This window comes from Calypte anna, chromosome 13 (genome assembly GCF_003957555.1).
Source record: "Calypte anna isolate BGI_N300 chromosome 13, bCalAnn1_v1.p, whole genome shotgun sequence".
Taxonomy (NCBI): domain Eukaryota; kingdom Metazoa; phylum Chordata; class Aves; order Apodiformes; family Trochilidae; genus Calypte; species Calypte anna.
The window spans coordinates 16,008,249-16,022,359 of NC_044259.1; the positions used below are offsets into that span (position 1 = coordinate 16,008,249).

The 14,111-nt window shown below is 43.8% G+C and overlaps 1 protein-coding gene across 4 annotated transcripts in view; it reads right to left on the reverse strand.

The window, feature by feature from the left end:
- Nucleotides 1–2,014: 2,014 nt before the first annotated feature.
- RAPGEF6 (Rap guanine nucleotide exchange factor 6) overlaps nt 2,015–14,111 on the reverse strand; it is a 111,399-nt gene continuing 99,302 nt past the window's right edge. For all 4 annotated transcript variants that reach the window (XM_030459351.1, XM_030459349.1, XM_030459350.1 and 1 more), the window contains 5 exons: nt 13,701–13,814; nt 11,942–12,166; nt 10,752–11,263; nt 7,761–8,071; nt 2,015–6,158 (listed from right to left, as the gene is read on the reverse strand). In XM_030459351.1, the coding sequence (XP_030315211.1) occupies nt 11,208–11,263; nt 11,942–12,166; nt 13,701–13,814 (395 nt within the window). In that variant the 3' untranslated portion in view covers nt 2,015–6,158; nt 7,761–8,071; nt 10,752–11,207. The remainder of the gene's footprint in view (nt 6,159–7,760; nt 8,072–10,751; nt 11,264–11,941; nt 12,167–13,700; nt 13,815–14,111) is intronic.

Here is a 14,111-nt window from a genome sequence, read left to right on the forward strand (position 1 = left end):
AGAAACAGAAAGGTTAAGAGGGAGAGCAACACATCCAAGGGCTTGAGGAGCCTCAGTTCCCATCTCCAGGGCTTGGAGCAGATTTTTGGTTCTTCTTTCCTTGGAAAAAACACAGGGCCTGGTGCTGAAGTGATGTCTCCAGTTCCATGCCATGAGTACTGCTGGAAACTGACTTTTATTGAATTAAATTTAATTACTTCCCTCTGCAAGTGGCAAAGGTGGCTGAGGTGTCACTCAGGCACCGAGGTGACACTTGTGCAGCAGAGCTCTGAAGCAGCCCCTTGGGTCAAGGGAATAACCCATTTTTCAGCCTCTCATCAGGCAATAGGTGCAGAACAGCACAGAGAGAAGAAGCTGCCCAACACCCAACACCCAGGGGGTGCAGAGACATCAAAACCCGGGGTGCTGCTTCTCCCCCAAATCTCCATCCCTTGCAGGAACAGCTGGGACAGGAGCCTGCTCAAACCTCATCCCGTTGGGATCAGCCCAACTCTCCAACCTCTCCAGGTCCCTCTGCAGAGCCCTCCTGCCTTCCAGCTGATCCACACTCCCCCCATCTTAGTGTCATCTGTGAATTTGCTGATAATGGACTCAATCCCCTCATCTAAATCATCAATAAAGACATTGAACAGCACTGGGCCCAACACTGATCCCTGGGGGACACCACAGCCGCCATTTTGATGCAGCCCCGTTCAGCACCACTCTCTGGGCCCGTTCCAGCCAGTTCCTGATCCAGCACAGGGTGCTCCTGGCTGATCCATGGGCTGACAGCTTTTTCAGGAGAATCCTGTGGGAGACGGTGTTAAAGGCCTTGCCTTTTCTGCTGGGCACCTTTTGGGGTTGTTGTCACCAAAAGTGCAGGACCCCGCACATGGAATGTTGAACCTCATCCCGTTGGGATCATCCCAACTCTCCAGTCTGTCCAGGTCCCTCTGCAGAGCCCTCCTGCCTTCCAGCTGATCCACACTCCCCCCAGCTTAGTGTCATCTGCTATGAACCCATCTTAACATTCATCTCCTACATAACTTGGTTCTTCCTCTGTTTCCAGGAGAAACAAAAACTTCTGGGGCAATATCCTGGGAAAAAAAAATCTGCCAGAGCCAGGAGCCAGCAACACCAAGAGCTGAGAGGAGGTTAAATAAATATTGGGGTTTCGTTCCCTTCCCATTTGTTTTTTTCTCCTTTGGATAGGGATGGACAAAACCGTGGCAATGCTGCCCTCTTGTGGATGCTCTTTGAAATTCGCCTAGCAAGAGGGGGGTTTATCAGATTTATAATAAATTTATACATTTTATACATTTGAAACGGTAAAAAAATTGTTGAAAAATATTTATAAAATCTAACAACCTCCCAGAAAATTCCCTGAGATCAGAGAGCTGAGCAGAAAAGTCCAAATGGAGGAAAACGAGCCCAACCCCCCCCTGGCTCCAACCTCCTTTCAGGGAGTTGGAGAGAGTGATGAGGTCTCCCCTGAACCTCCTCTTCTCCAGCCTCAACACCCCCAGCTCCCTCAGCCCTTCCTCACAGGAATTCTGCTGGATCCCTTCACAGCCTCCTTGCTCTTCTCTGGACCTGCTCCAGCACCTCAATCTCCTTCCTGAGCTGAGGGGCCCAGAACTGGACACAGGACTCAAGGGATGCTGGCACCAGTGGGCTCTGTCCCCTCCTGGGCCAGCCTGTTGTTCCCATGTCCCCAAGGCCACTGCAGAGCCAAGGGGACAAAGACCAAGGCCAGCCAGACCCTGAGCAAAGCCTGCTGTGAAGATGGTTGTCCCCAACACCTCCTCCAGGCATGCCAGGGGCTCCGCTTGAGATGCTCTTCCAGCTGCTCCACCCCATGGAGAGTGGGGAGAGGCAAAGCCAGAGCCCTGAGGCTCCATCACTCCCTGCAAGGACACAAACCACTCTCTGGCTGCTCCTTACCCAGCCTGGGGGTGAGGAAAATTCCTGCCAGGCTTCCCCTGGCTCCAGCTTCCACATCCTGGGCTAGAAAAGATCTGCTGGCACCAGTGAATATATGTAGATTGTTTATTGATTCCAACATATTAATAGATTGGATAATAAACAGTACTTTTAAACATTCTCTTAACCAAAATATAACAAATATTTACAAATCACTCAGTAAAAATACAAAAGCATACAGAGGCACTGTCTTTCTAAAAGACATAAGTGTAAGAGGTATCAAAAAATAGGAGACAAACATTGCTTGTTACAGAATACTTACAATCACTGACTTGTGCAGTACATTGCTATTGGAATATCATTACATCTGTGCAGTTTTGCCATATGCTCACATATTTAGAATTTTCATTAATACCAAGCTAAACTGCATTCCAGGTATATCAAAATAAAGGAAAAAACCAAAACAAAAACAAACAATGAGAAGCACAACAGAAGCCAAAAGCTGGGTGGGGACTTTAAGGTCGATTACCCTCTATACAAGCACTCTAAAATATAATGTGTAAAGCTTTTCTAAAGAGAAAGTATCCCTTTTTTCTGCAGCTTTTGCAAAGGCAGTGGCAGGTTTTAGTTTTGGAAGAAAAAAAAATAAATTCTGAGCCAAACATTTTTATAAAAACTCCAGTGGGAGGTTGGTGTTTCCCAAGTCCAGGGAAGGACTTGGGAGGGGATGAAAGGTTTTGCACCAGCACTGATGCCACCCAGGTTCCTTCTGAAAAGGGGCAACCCTGAGAGGCTCAGGGGGGCAGGCAGCCCCCAGGACATCCCATCCCCACTCTGCCCACTTCCCAGGGAAGTTTCACTCACCTCTGAAAGTCCTTGGGAAGGAGGAGGAAGGAGGCAGCAGAGCAGGAAGATGCTCTCTGCAAACACCCACCCGGTCCTGCACGGCCACGCTGCTAAAACTTCAAACACCTGCAGCCACCCCCTGGCCCTGATTTTGGGTATTTGCTGGGTGAAACCCATCCTCAGCCAGCTCATTTTTTTTCCCCTTCTGCAACTGGAGAGGCCAATTCACAGGATCACAGAATGGCCCAGGCTGGAAGAGACCTCAGAGATCTTCTAACTCCAACCTGGAAGCCTCACTGCTCTTTTGGGAGCCAGCTGGAAGTTTATGATTTATGAAGCCTCATGAAATCCTGTAGGGTTCATTCACAGCCAGCTCCAACACATCCTTCATCCACAAGTCCAGAGCAAACATCAAGCAGCAATTGAGCAACCTGAGCTCCTGCAGTGGGAGGAGGTGATGGGAGGCATTTTAACTGCTCAGCCAAGTTGGGGGTACCAAGTCAGGAACCAGGGATCCAGGAGACTACACTAAGCACCACCCTTCATTCCACCTGGATGACTGAAAAAAGGGATAACGTCTCTTCAAATCCATACCAGACACACTACATTTAGCTAGGGGCCCTGATCAATGTGATCAGGTGTTTAAAAACAAAGAAAAAGAAAATCCCAGCAGGGAGCAGCAGAGAAGCCACACTGTGAGAGGCAGGAGAAGCAAAAAGGAGGAGGAGAGCTCATTTGTCTGTACTTTATGCATTATTTATTTACACCAACTGTATTGGATATAGTAGGAAAAGATGATCAGTGAAGATTTTTCACTCACTCCAATAAAGTTTATGGACTTTTGGGACTCCAAAAAAGTCTCCTGAAAAGCCCTGTGGGACAGATGGATGCTGCTGATGTGTGAACACCACGGGTGGATGCGTGATTTCTTCAACTGCTCTTCCCAAGCTGCCAGAGGAGACCTTAACCCCTGGAAGAGCCTTCCCACATCCTCCAAGACAGCACTCGGGTTTTTTGGGGGAAAAAGGATGTCACTTTCCTACCAGCCCTTCATCCCTTATGTACTTTTGTTCAACAGGCTGAAAAATAAACCCCAACTCAGCAGCTGAGGGGAGGGGAACTGTGGGATTCAACTGACCTGGCACAACACAAGATGAGTTTTGCTGATGAAACACCAAGCTCATTGCATGCTCCATGGAGAAGTCACCAAGCAACTGCAGCTGATGGTGGGATTGCTGGGACTGGGATTTCCATCCCAAAGAAGCATCAATTGTCAGCATTCCACGTGCTGCAAAGAATCACTTTGCCTTGCATTGCTTTGACACTGACATTAATCTTGGTTCATTAAGGCCTGTGCAGGTTCATTAAATTCATATTAAGGCCTCAAATAAAGCAAAATGTATTTATTATGGATATACCACGACTGGTTTTTAATTATTTTTTTTCCCCCCAACCACTTGGCTCTGCAGATACCTGTGCCAAAAGTTCATCCAGCCAACTACTTACTTAGGAGTGAGGATTCCCTTCCTCAGCACTGCTGCTCCTTTCTGCCTTCCCAATCCCAAAATCAGGATGGGTCAAGTCTGAGCCACCCAGGAATCTTGAACCTGGCACCACTCTGAATGCAGACCCAAGCTGGGTCATCAGTTCCAAGCTGCCACGGGAAAAGCACATCAAAGGCTTTTGGGTTGTTTTTTGGTACTTTGTGTAGTTTTCAGAAAATGCTGCATTCACCCTGCACCCCCCTGCACACATCCAGGAAAAACTAAAAAAAACCAAAAAAACCAAAAAACCAAACCCTTAAAGCTCTTCACAACTATGGAGAGAGAAATCATTTCTGAGGCACTGTAAAAAATGACAAACATCTTTCTAGCTTAGGCTGTAAACATCACAACGAAGATTTACAATTAAATGTTTAAATACATATTCACACATTCATGTCCAATTTTAACACTAGAATGGGGCATCATGGGCTAGAAGAAAGAAAGAAGAAAGAAACTGCAGGTATTTCCAGTTTTACCCCTCTGAGCTCTGGCTGGCTAAGCAAAATCAACCCAGTTCTTTGACCACAGTCAAACTGGAGGATCACATGTTAATACTGGTTGGGTGTAGGGCAGAACTCTCACTGGCATCAACACCCCTGGGAGTTTTATTTGGGATTTAAACATGTTTTGAGATCATCTGTATCTTCCAGCTGAAGGCAACAGGGGTTTTTTAACCCATCACAAGACACATTATAACCTTACACAAAGCATTATGGCATTTAATATTCAGCTGCACAAATTTCACTGTTAAATGAAGGTGATCTATCATTAATTCTAATTTTTTTAAATTATTTTTTTTAAGATAACCTTGCACCCTAAATCCTGTGCATCTCTGGTAAGAGGCCAGAAGGTGTGGGATGATCTGAAATCCCACAACACACGAGTTGAAGCTTTGGTTTCCAGCAACACACTTTGCATGCTGAGCTCTGCAGGGCAAAAATCTGCTTCAGGCTTTTTTGGGGGAAAGCTTCCAACTCCTCCAACAGCTCCCCAAGTGCTCTGGCTCCTCCACTGCACTCACCTGCCAGGGGAGGAGAGCACCAACCATCACTTAGTTGGCTGCAAGCTACAAAATTTTCCAAAAATCCTTCCAGGGTGGAGGAGTTGTGCTGGGGTTTGGGTAGGAGGGGAGCAGCAGCCAAGCAGGGTTTTTGTGCTCTGTTTATATTTCACTGAAAGCCACTCTAAATCAATGTAATTCCTAATTTTGTGTCTATTTTGAGAGCACAGCAGTTTAGGTGTAGCTGGTTTACTATCACATGTGACTAAGCATTTAGCCAGCCAGAGCACTGCCAACACAAATAAAGGAAATTCCCATTTAAAAAAAACAACATTAAATTAATAAATTATTTTCTGATACTTCAGCAATGTCCTTTGCTTTTGCTGACATTTGATATATATATTTTTTTTTTTTCCAAGTTCATAAAATAACACTCTTAGACTTGTAATGGGCATGTAGAAAACAACAATGATGGAAAACTACCCAAGGGTTCTATGGGATGGTGGAGAAGAACGCTTCCGAATTCTGAGTGGTGGTGACAAGGGGTCCTCCCAAATGCACAAGCCTGGTCCATCCCCAGACAACACCAGTGTTGGGATCCAGACCTCCTTGAGAACAGTTTTGTATTTCACAGAAAGCAGAAGTAGCTTTCTTAGGTGGTGGCAGAGTGAAAGGAAGGGAGAGAGATGTGATCCAACCCGTTCCACTCATCCGTGGACAAGAGGCAACGCAATAATCTGAGGTTTAGTAGCAGCAAGGTGTTACGCATTTGCTAACAGAATTGTCTGGTCCTTCTCCCCACATCCTTTGTGAAGTGGTTTGACAGAAATAACCCGAGGCTTAGACTGCTGAGACTTGTTCATCTTCTGCAAAAAAAAGAGAGAAAATAAAAGAAAAGCAGTCAGTGATTTCATCATCAGACTCAGGAGCAGCACCCGGGGGTTGGTTACAGAGGTTCTGGGAGGGTTTCACTAATTCCTCACCATGTCCCCCAGTGATTGACCACAACATATTCAGTATCACCATTTAACAAATCCTCAAGCAGGCTGAGGTATGGATACACAAATCAAGCTGGGTTTGCAAAACAGAGAATCTCAGATTCTCCAGAAGTTAATAGCATGCCAGCTCCCAATAGCCCCAAAGCTGCTGATTGGGGGAGAAAAAGCCAGGAAATTACTTTCCAACATGCAGTGAGCTTTGTATCCCAAGGAAAATTAACCAGGCACTTCAAAAAATAGTAAAAGAAGCGTGTCTAGAAGTGTATGGTTAAATTTAGTTTAGAAAACAGTTCAGATTAAAATGTTTGAAGCAATTACTTCCTTCTTTATATATCAAAAACATTTAATACAACTGGATTAATGCTGGGCAACTTTACCATAAGTTGGACTGCAGTATTAATATATATGTTAAACAGTGTTCACATATTTTTAAAGGCCAACATAGGATCATTTTCCATCAGACATGGTTTTACTCTAAATCCATGCTCACTTTAAGCCAGACCAAAACTGAAGGAAATGACCACAACATTCTAATTAAAAAGAGTTCACTAGCAAAAGGTCCACAGGGATCACATCAGTGCACAGGGACTGAAAGCAAATCAGCAAGATAAACAATAAAGGAGAAATTCCCTTAATTTTGACACAATGTAAGAGCAGGCTTTTTCAAGAAACAAAAAAAAAAACCCAACAACCTCTTGCATTTTGGTCACTGGAAAGATGCTGTGCTCAGCAGTACTGGCTGTTGCTTCAAACAAAATCATGAGGAATTGAACTGAAAGAGGAGACACTGTCAGGCCAAGTTGGGCTTAGAAATCACATTTTTTTAAAATACATTTTTCACAGAAGAGAAATTCACTTTAATTATACAGTATTTTAAGCCCCAGCCTCCAGAAATCTCTGCTGAGGAGCTCAGGGAGCTTATTGCTCCTGAGGATACAAATGTGAAATGGGTTAATGGTTGTCTAATGCTCCACCAAATCCAAAATAGGTGTTTTGGGTCATCATCCTGATGTCAGCCTAAACCAGCAGGACATCAATTCAGTGACCCAGAGAGGCTGGAGTTTTTCTGGATGTACTTTCTAGCCCGACAGTGTCCCTTCAAGTCCGCATCACCCCCAAGAGGGGAGAGATTTTCAAGAAACAAAAGATAACATCGTATCTACATGCTCTCAAGTATCTCAGTTGTGCTTTGGGAGATTCGTAGGAATATTTATATATATTTATTTATATATAATTTCAAGTCTGCTCAGTGTCAAAATGCTTTTTCCCCAGGGAAGGCATTCTTTTGTGCTGCACGCATGCACTCCTGGACGCACGCGTACGCAACTTCTGTCTGTTCCAAGATTAACCCAAATTGTTTAATCTCCAGAATGACCCCCAAGAAAAAGCCCAGTGAGGTAAAACACTGCACAGACCAGGATTCACACAGCAGTTCACTTAACATCTAACCAAGGCAGGGGTTGCACATACCATCCTCTTCACTATCTGCGTCAGGCATGTCTGCTAGCTTGGGGCTGGACGGCTGCCGACTATGCCACTGAGGCATCTTCGAGGAGATAGAGGCACCAGGTCACTACCAGGAGGAGCTGATGAAAGTCTAGGAGAGGTCACTGGGAAGCATCTTTGACCTCTGCACTGCCACACTATAGTCTGGAGGTTTTAGGTGTGGTGGTGGGCGATCCTTCTTTTATGTCGGCTAAAGAAATCCCCAAATATTCCCGGAGGGGTGGGCGGTGGCTCCCTATACCTATCGTCCTTCTTAGGTGAGGTGACACAGTACACTGGCACAAGAAATAAGCAATGGAAATGTTAAAGGAAGAAAACAAAAGGAAAAACAAAAAACGTTACCAAAAAAAACGAAAAAAAAATAAAAAAAAATAATAAATAACTCATGAATGTTACTATGGCAAAAACAGAAACTGATAACGAAAACGCGATGCAGAAAACACTGGTTTATAACGACAGCCAGCAGCTCATTTCATGCTCCATTTCTGGTTTCCTGCTTCTTTTAAGAAGTCAGAGTAGCAACAGAACCATGAACTCATGGGGCACGGTTGCCAATCGAGTGGAAACAGGACTTGAAGCTCCTCTACACTCAGCTTGCAATTGCTGTGCTCGCCAGAACTGTTGGTTGACCTGAACAACATCCACTTCATTCACCCATCAGGGCCTTAACATCCTTATTATTTCATTTATAATAAAATTATCACTGTACAATTGATGTGCAGTAAGACATTAAACCATCCATCAGCTATGCTATAGGAGGGGAAAAAATCCCCCTGTCCTACATGAAATTTCATTTCATGTAACCACATAAAGCTGCCTCTAGGAAGCAAACTGCATTTTTATTTTGCATTTTCTAAGAGCAAACACTGACTATCACATCCATAGTTTCCTTCCCTGTTCCATCAGCATTCAGATCAGTTAGGCTCCCAAACCAAAGCTTAACTTTCTGTAAGTTTCCCTCCTTCCCACCCACCCCCAGGTCTGGGGCTGATGTGCATGTTAAATTGGGGCTTTTTCCATGTACATGTTGCAACAGGAGAGTTACAAAGCAAGGGTAATTTTTAAAATCTATTAGTTGAGTGAATTTGCATTCTTCTTGTGGATACATTCTAAACAGTGCATGTTCATTATTAGTTTTCATTTCTTTCAGCAGCTGTAACATTTCCTTATCTTATAAGAATGTGAAAGGGTGAAAATAAAAGTGTATTTCTTCTTGTGATGTGGCCTTGGGAGATTCTGGGTGGTGGCAGCAAGAACAAGAACTGGTTCACATGTGATGGCCTTGATTTGTGCTTGGGCTGAGAGGAAAATAAAGCTGAATTCACAGAGTCTGGGGTTTAGCAGAGAGATGTGGGCATAGGTGGAGAATCAGACTGCTGCTTTATAGGAATCCTTTTCATTTAACTAGTGTTTAACTGGGAGAAAGGAGTGGAAGAAAAGGAGGTTTTCTTCTCCCTGAAAGGATGGGGAAGGGCTGGATCCTCCAAGCAAGCTCCCACCTTTGGTCTTTGTTGGTTTTGCAGGAGGACAGAGGTGGGTGGGTACACTCTCCTTGAAAGGAGAAAGCTTCAGGCTCCCTAAAGCTAATATCTAGTGTAATAACAAAAGTAGAAATAATGTGCCCTTTGTAAAGTTCAAATTCCTAATATTTCATAAATTCTCTCCAAATAAAACATTCTAAAAGCACTTGATTAAATGTCCCTAACTTCTGTCACCCACCCACAGCCTCAGGAGGATCCAAAACCCTTTTCCCAAGAAACTCTCCCTTCCCTAGTGGCTGACTACTCAAATATTCACTTTGTTAAGAAAACAGGGTGAAATTGCACACCCATGGTTAAGGGAAATATAACTAAAACGGCCAACAGTTTCAATTCTGATGTCCACTAGAGGCAAAAGTAATGGAAAAGCTTTTCCCTTTGGATGCCCAGCAATGGTTTATTCATCATTCAAGACCTTCTCTGCTGGCAAAGCAAAGGTTGCAGGAAGGTTGGATGCTGCAGAAGGTAAGGATGCACATGAAGTCATGAAGCCACCACTTTTATGGATTCTGGCAATCAATATCTGGGCAGCACCCTTCCAGCTCTTTTCTACCCTGCCTTGGGTTTTGGAGAAAACTTAACCAAGGAGGAGGAATGCATCCCAAGACCTCCAGCCTACATGTGATGTTTGTTCAGGCAATTACCTTTGATAACCTAAATGCCTCTAGCAATCTACACAGTAATTAAACTGCATTTCAGCTACACCCCTGACTTGCAGTCTAGAAAGCTTTGTACTCCATGTTTTGTCTTGCTTCTAACCCAGTTCCTTTAGTTCTGGCTGCCTACACTCACTGGAAAAATGAAGGAACATTTTGCTTGGTAGATCTATGCATCTTTGAAAAGACATTTAATAAGTTCTTCTCTTTTCATATATAGCCAAACTGCAATTGTATAGCCAAATAAATAGCAATTCAACATGGCAAAGCTAGGAAGGGAATCTGCTTTGCCCTTCAGCTTTCAGAGACCAAAGCTCTGTGGATGGAAGGTGCCTCAGGAATGCTCTGTACCACCAGAACTTGCTCTTCCCTCTCAGGTTCATGGCAAGTCTGTATTATATGAACTGGAAGAAGCCACACTCATTGCTTCTTGCCAGAGGAACACCAACAGCACTGAGTCTTTCCAAAATAATTAAAAAAATAAAAATCAAACTACTGAAAGCAACTGCCTGACATTTTCCTGAAGACTTCTCCATACAGTGACTGGGAAGCGTGCTGGTTTATTATTCCTGGTTTCCTAATGCAAAAGAAGGCAGCTTGAAAACACAGAGTCTGGTGTAATGTTCTGATGAAAACCACATGTGAAGCTGCATTTAACACGCCATCCAGGCCCCAGACCTGCTGATGTCATTTCTTAACATCTTAATATCAAAATGAAAACCAGATGTAGAAGCTTCCATAATGCTGTTGGCTCGGCTTACCTATCAGGCCTTTTTCTGTACTTGAAGTAACAGTTTTGTAAGTTGTATCAGCCCCTGGTTTAGAGTCCAAAACCTCTGTCTGCTCTGCTGCAGAGTTCTCCAGCCCCCTCCGTTTTATTGTCCCATAGTTTGTTTCATAGGTGTCAGACAGGGAGCTGGAGGAGGCCCAGCTCTGCCGAGACTGATCCAGCTCCACGCTGGCTTTCGACTGCCTGTTGGCTTTGGAAAAGGCTTCAGAATACAAATAACCTTCCTCAGAGTAACAACTTGTGGGATCCACTTCAGCTATAGGTCCATCCAGCTGGGTGTGCCGGTAAGAATTGAGGAGATCCCAGCTCTTCTGGTTTGGGATGTTCTGGAAGTTGTCATGGGAACTACTTGAGCATGAAGTCCAGCTTCCCCGGCCGCTGTCTGCAGCTTCCACTGTGATGTGGTCGTGGGAGATCTCCTCGTTGCTCATGGAGGAAGTGAAAGCCATCCCTCTGATGAGAGCAGGCCTGGTGATTGACCAGCTAACATTTGAAAGCAACAGAAAGCAGAAAAAGTTTCTTATAAGCCTTTGAAATGAGAGGGAAATACTCAGAGACAATTATATCGCTTCAGAGATGAGTGTATAAATGTAACAAACATCTCCCATCAAACTGAATCCACAGCAGATTCTATCCCAAGACTCCCACACATTAAATCTTACAGATTGAGGCTAATGTCTACTAAAACAAAAGCAAAACCTTCCAGTTCAAAGTGACATCTCAAGAAAAGCTGTCACTCTGCTCAAATAACACCACCTCTTGTGTGGAAACTCCCAAGAAGACAGTGGCAGGAAGCCTGCAGTCTCCCTGCTGCACCAAATGGCAATAAAAATCCTTAATAATCCCAATAGAGAACCTAAAGTGACTGGCACGTCTGACTCAGAGACTTGGTAATATCCTGCTTTGCTTCTCTCTCTCCTGCTATAATTTATTCAGTCTCCTGCAAGAGATGACCACCTGAACCCCACCATGGGAACAAAAGAAACACAAGTTTCTTGGAAAAACAGGCTCTTCCCATACAGGGCAGCCAGTATTAAACTCCAGCTTCTAGCAAGAGCTTAATAACCACAGCAAAGCTCCTAACTGTGTGTCCTGATCAAAGCTTTCTTGTCCCTTCTGACACCAGGACACCAAACCCAACCAGAACCAGTTGCATCTCACCCTGGGCATGGCTGGCCATAATCAGCCAGTGGCTGAGGATGCTCTTTTCTCTCTGCTCCTCCTGAATCCACCACAATAAGAGACTGGGACAAACTCCTCTCATCCTGCAGAGCTGCTGACATGGAGTCCACGGAGCAGTTGCTGACGATGCTGGACCTGGATGAAATCTCACTGTGACTGGAGTCAGAGAAGTTGTCAGATTTTGTGGAAGGATGAGGGCGTAGCCTGAAGAAAAAGAGAAGGGAAAATCTTGGTAAAAGAGCAGAAGTATTGACACACATATTTCAGCAAGGATATTTTAAAAAAAAATAATCAAAGCCTCTTGGCCCACAACCAGTCCCCTGAAGATTTTAGGGTACTAAAGCTTTTAGCATCTAGCACTACATTTTATTAACCCAAGTCTGGTGATACCAATAACCTGCCTGCAACTCTGCTACTCTCCAGACCATAAAGTTTAACCTGAACAAATAGGATCAACTGCTGCAGCATGAATTGTGGGGGGACAGATGAGGTCTCTTCAATTTTTCAAGCCCTCGTTAATTTCAATTAAATGAAAATGGGAAATGACCAGGCAGTGTAAAGCCAGCCAGTGGTACACACAACTTAATACAGAAAAGTGCCATGAATATGCCATGAAGTCTGTAAAAAACCAATCATATGATCCAGCATCTGGATTTACCTCTGGTATACATGCCAGTGAGCATACAGCTTGGAATTTGAGAATTTCACTGCTTGATTATTGCTCTAAGATTAGGAGCAAATCAAACATCAGTATGATCAAACTACAGAACTGATCCTTATTAATGAAAAAATTATATTTGCACTTTTAAAATTAATTTTCCATTTCTTTTCCTTGGGCAGTAATTAATATTTAATTTTCTTCTACTTTGTCTAATGGACTCCTCCAAACTTAACACTGCAGTACAAACCTTCTCAGAGTGAGTCTTAATAAGGTGCTCTTCTTCATGAGCTTAAATTAAAGAGATTAACACACTGAACACTGAGTCATTAAAATAACATCATGTGTTCATAAAACAACCAAGTGTAAGTCACAAAAATATGTGACCAACACAAATATAGACCAATGCTGGAGGTGAGCACCCAAGTGACATCAGATGAGGGACTATCCAGAGCAGAATTAAGAGAATGTTGCAGAACTTACTGTTAAAATTGACATTTGCAAAACACTAAGTAACAGAACTGCCACTGTACCTGTTCCTTGATTTTCTAAACTTCACCTTATTGTCTCCACTGCACTGTCTGGGTGATTAGCTATAAATAACTGACACAAATATCTGGAAGGGAAGCACATGAAACAGCTTGAACATAGACATGAATAATGCTAAAATAACTTGGATAAAATCGTGTTTGACACAGGACATCAGAGTCTTTCTTCCAAAACTGCATTATAAAGTCTTCCTTCTCCTCCTAGGCTTGATGCACAGGCAGTAAGATGGCCAGAGATTGCTGTTGCTATAGATACTTGCTGTACTCAGAGAATCACTGTCTTTCTCCTTTTCCTTTTCACTCCCTTCTGAGGCTTCCATGTGCTCTGCTTCCCTTTTGGCCAGGAAAAGCTGTTCTCTCCCTGGAGAAGCTTCTTTCCCTAAGTCTTCTAAACAGGGGCCCTTCGTTTTCCTGTGCTCACGCTCAGCTTCTGCCTTTTCACTCTCATCCTCTCCTTCTCCCTTTCCACTCAGGTCAGATCTGTATCTTGCTTTGCAAATCATCTGAATTTGCTTCTGCAAATAAGCCCCACCTATTCCATAGCTGCGTGGTCCACTGTTCTTGTTGCTGGCTTCACTGGCAAGGGATGAGGAAGAGCCAGAGAGATTCATCTGACCACAGTTATCCGACCTCTGGATGTTACCAACTACAATAAAGAACAGAGATCTTGGTAAGTGAGGAGATAAATAACAGCAAAGAGACTGTCTTGATTTTCAAGCATTTTTTTTTCTTCAATTCTGCCTGCGTATCGCTGGGGTAGAAAAAAAGAAGCTCAAAAGGTAGCTCATCAAAAGAAAATGACTTCTAAGATTAAGTGCAACGTGGTTCATGCCTAAAAAGTCTTCCTGCTGTCTGTGAAGCACCTAATTTTAGTTCAATGAGTTGTTAGCACTCCACATACAACAGGGTATGGGTCACCTCAATCAAATCAGATCAGTGCTAA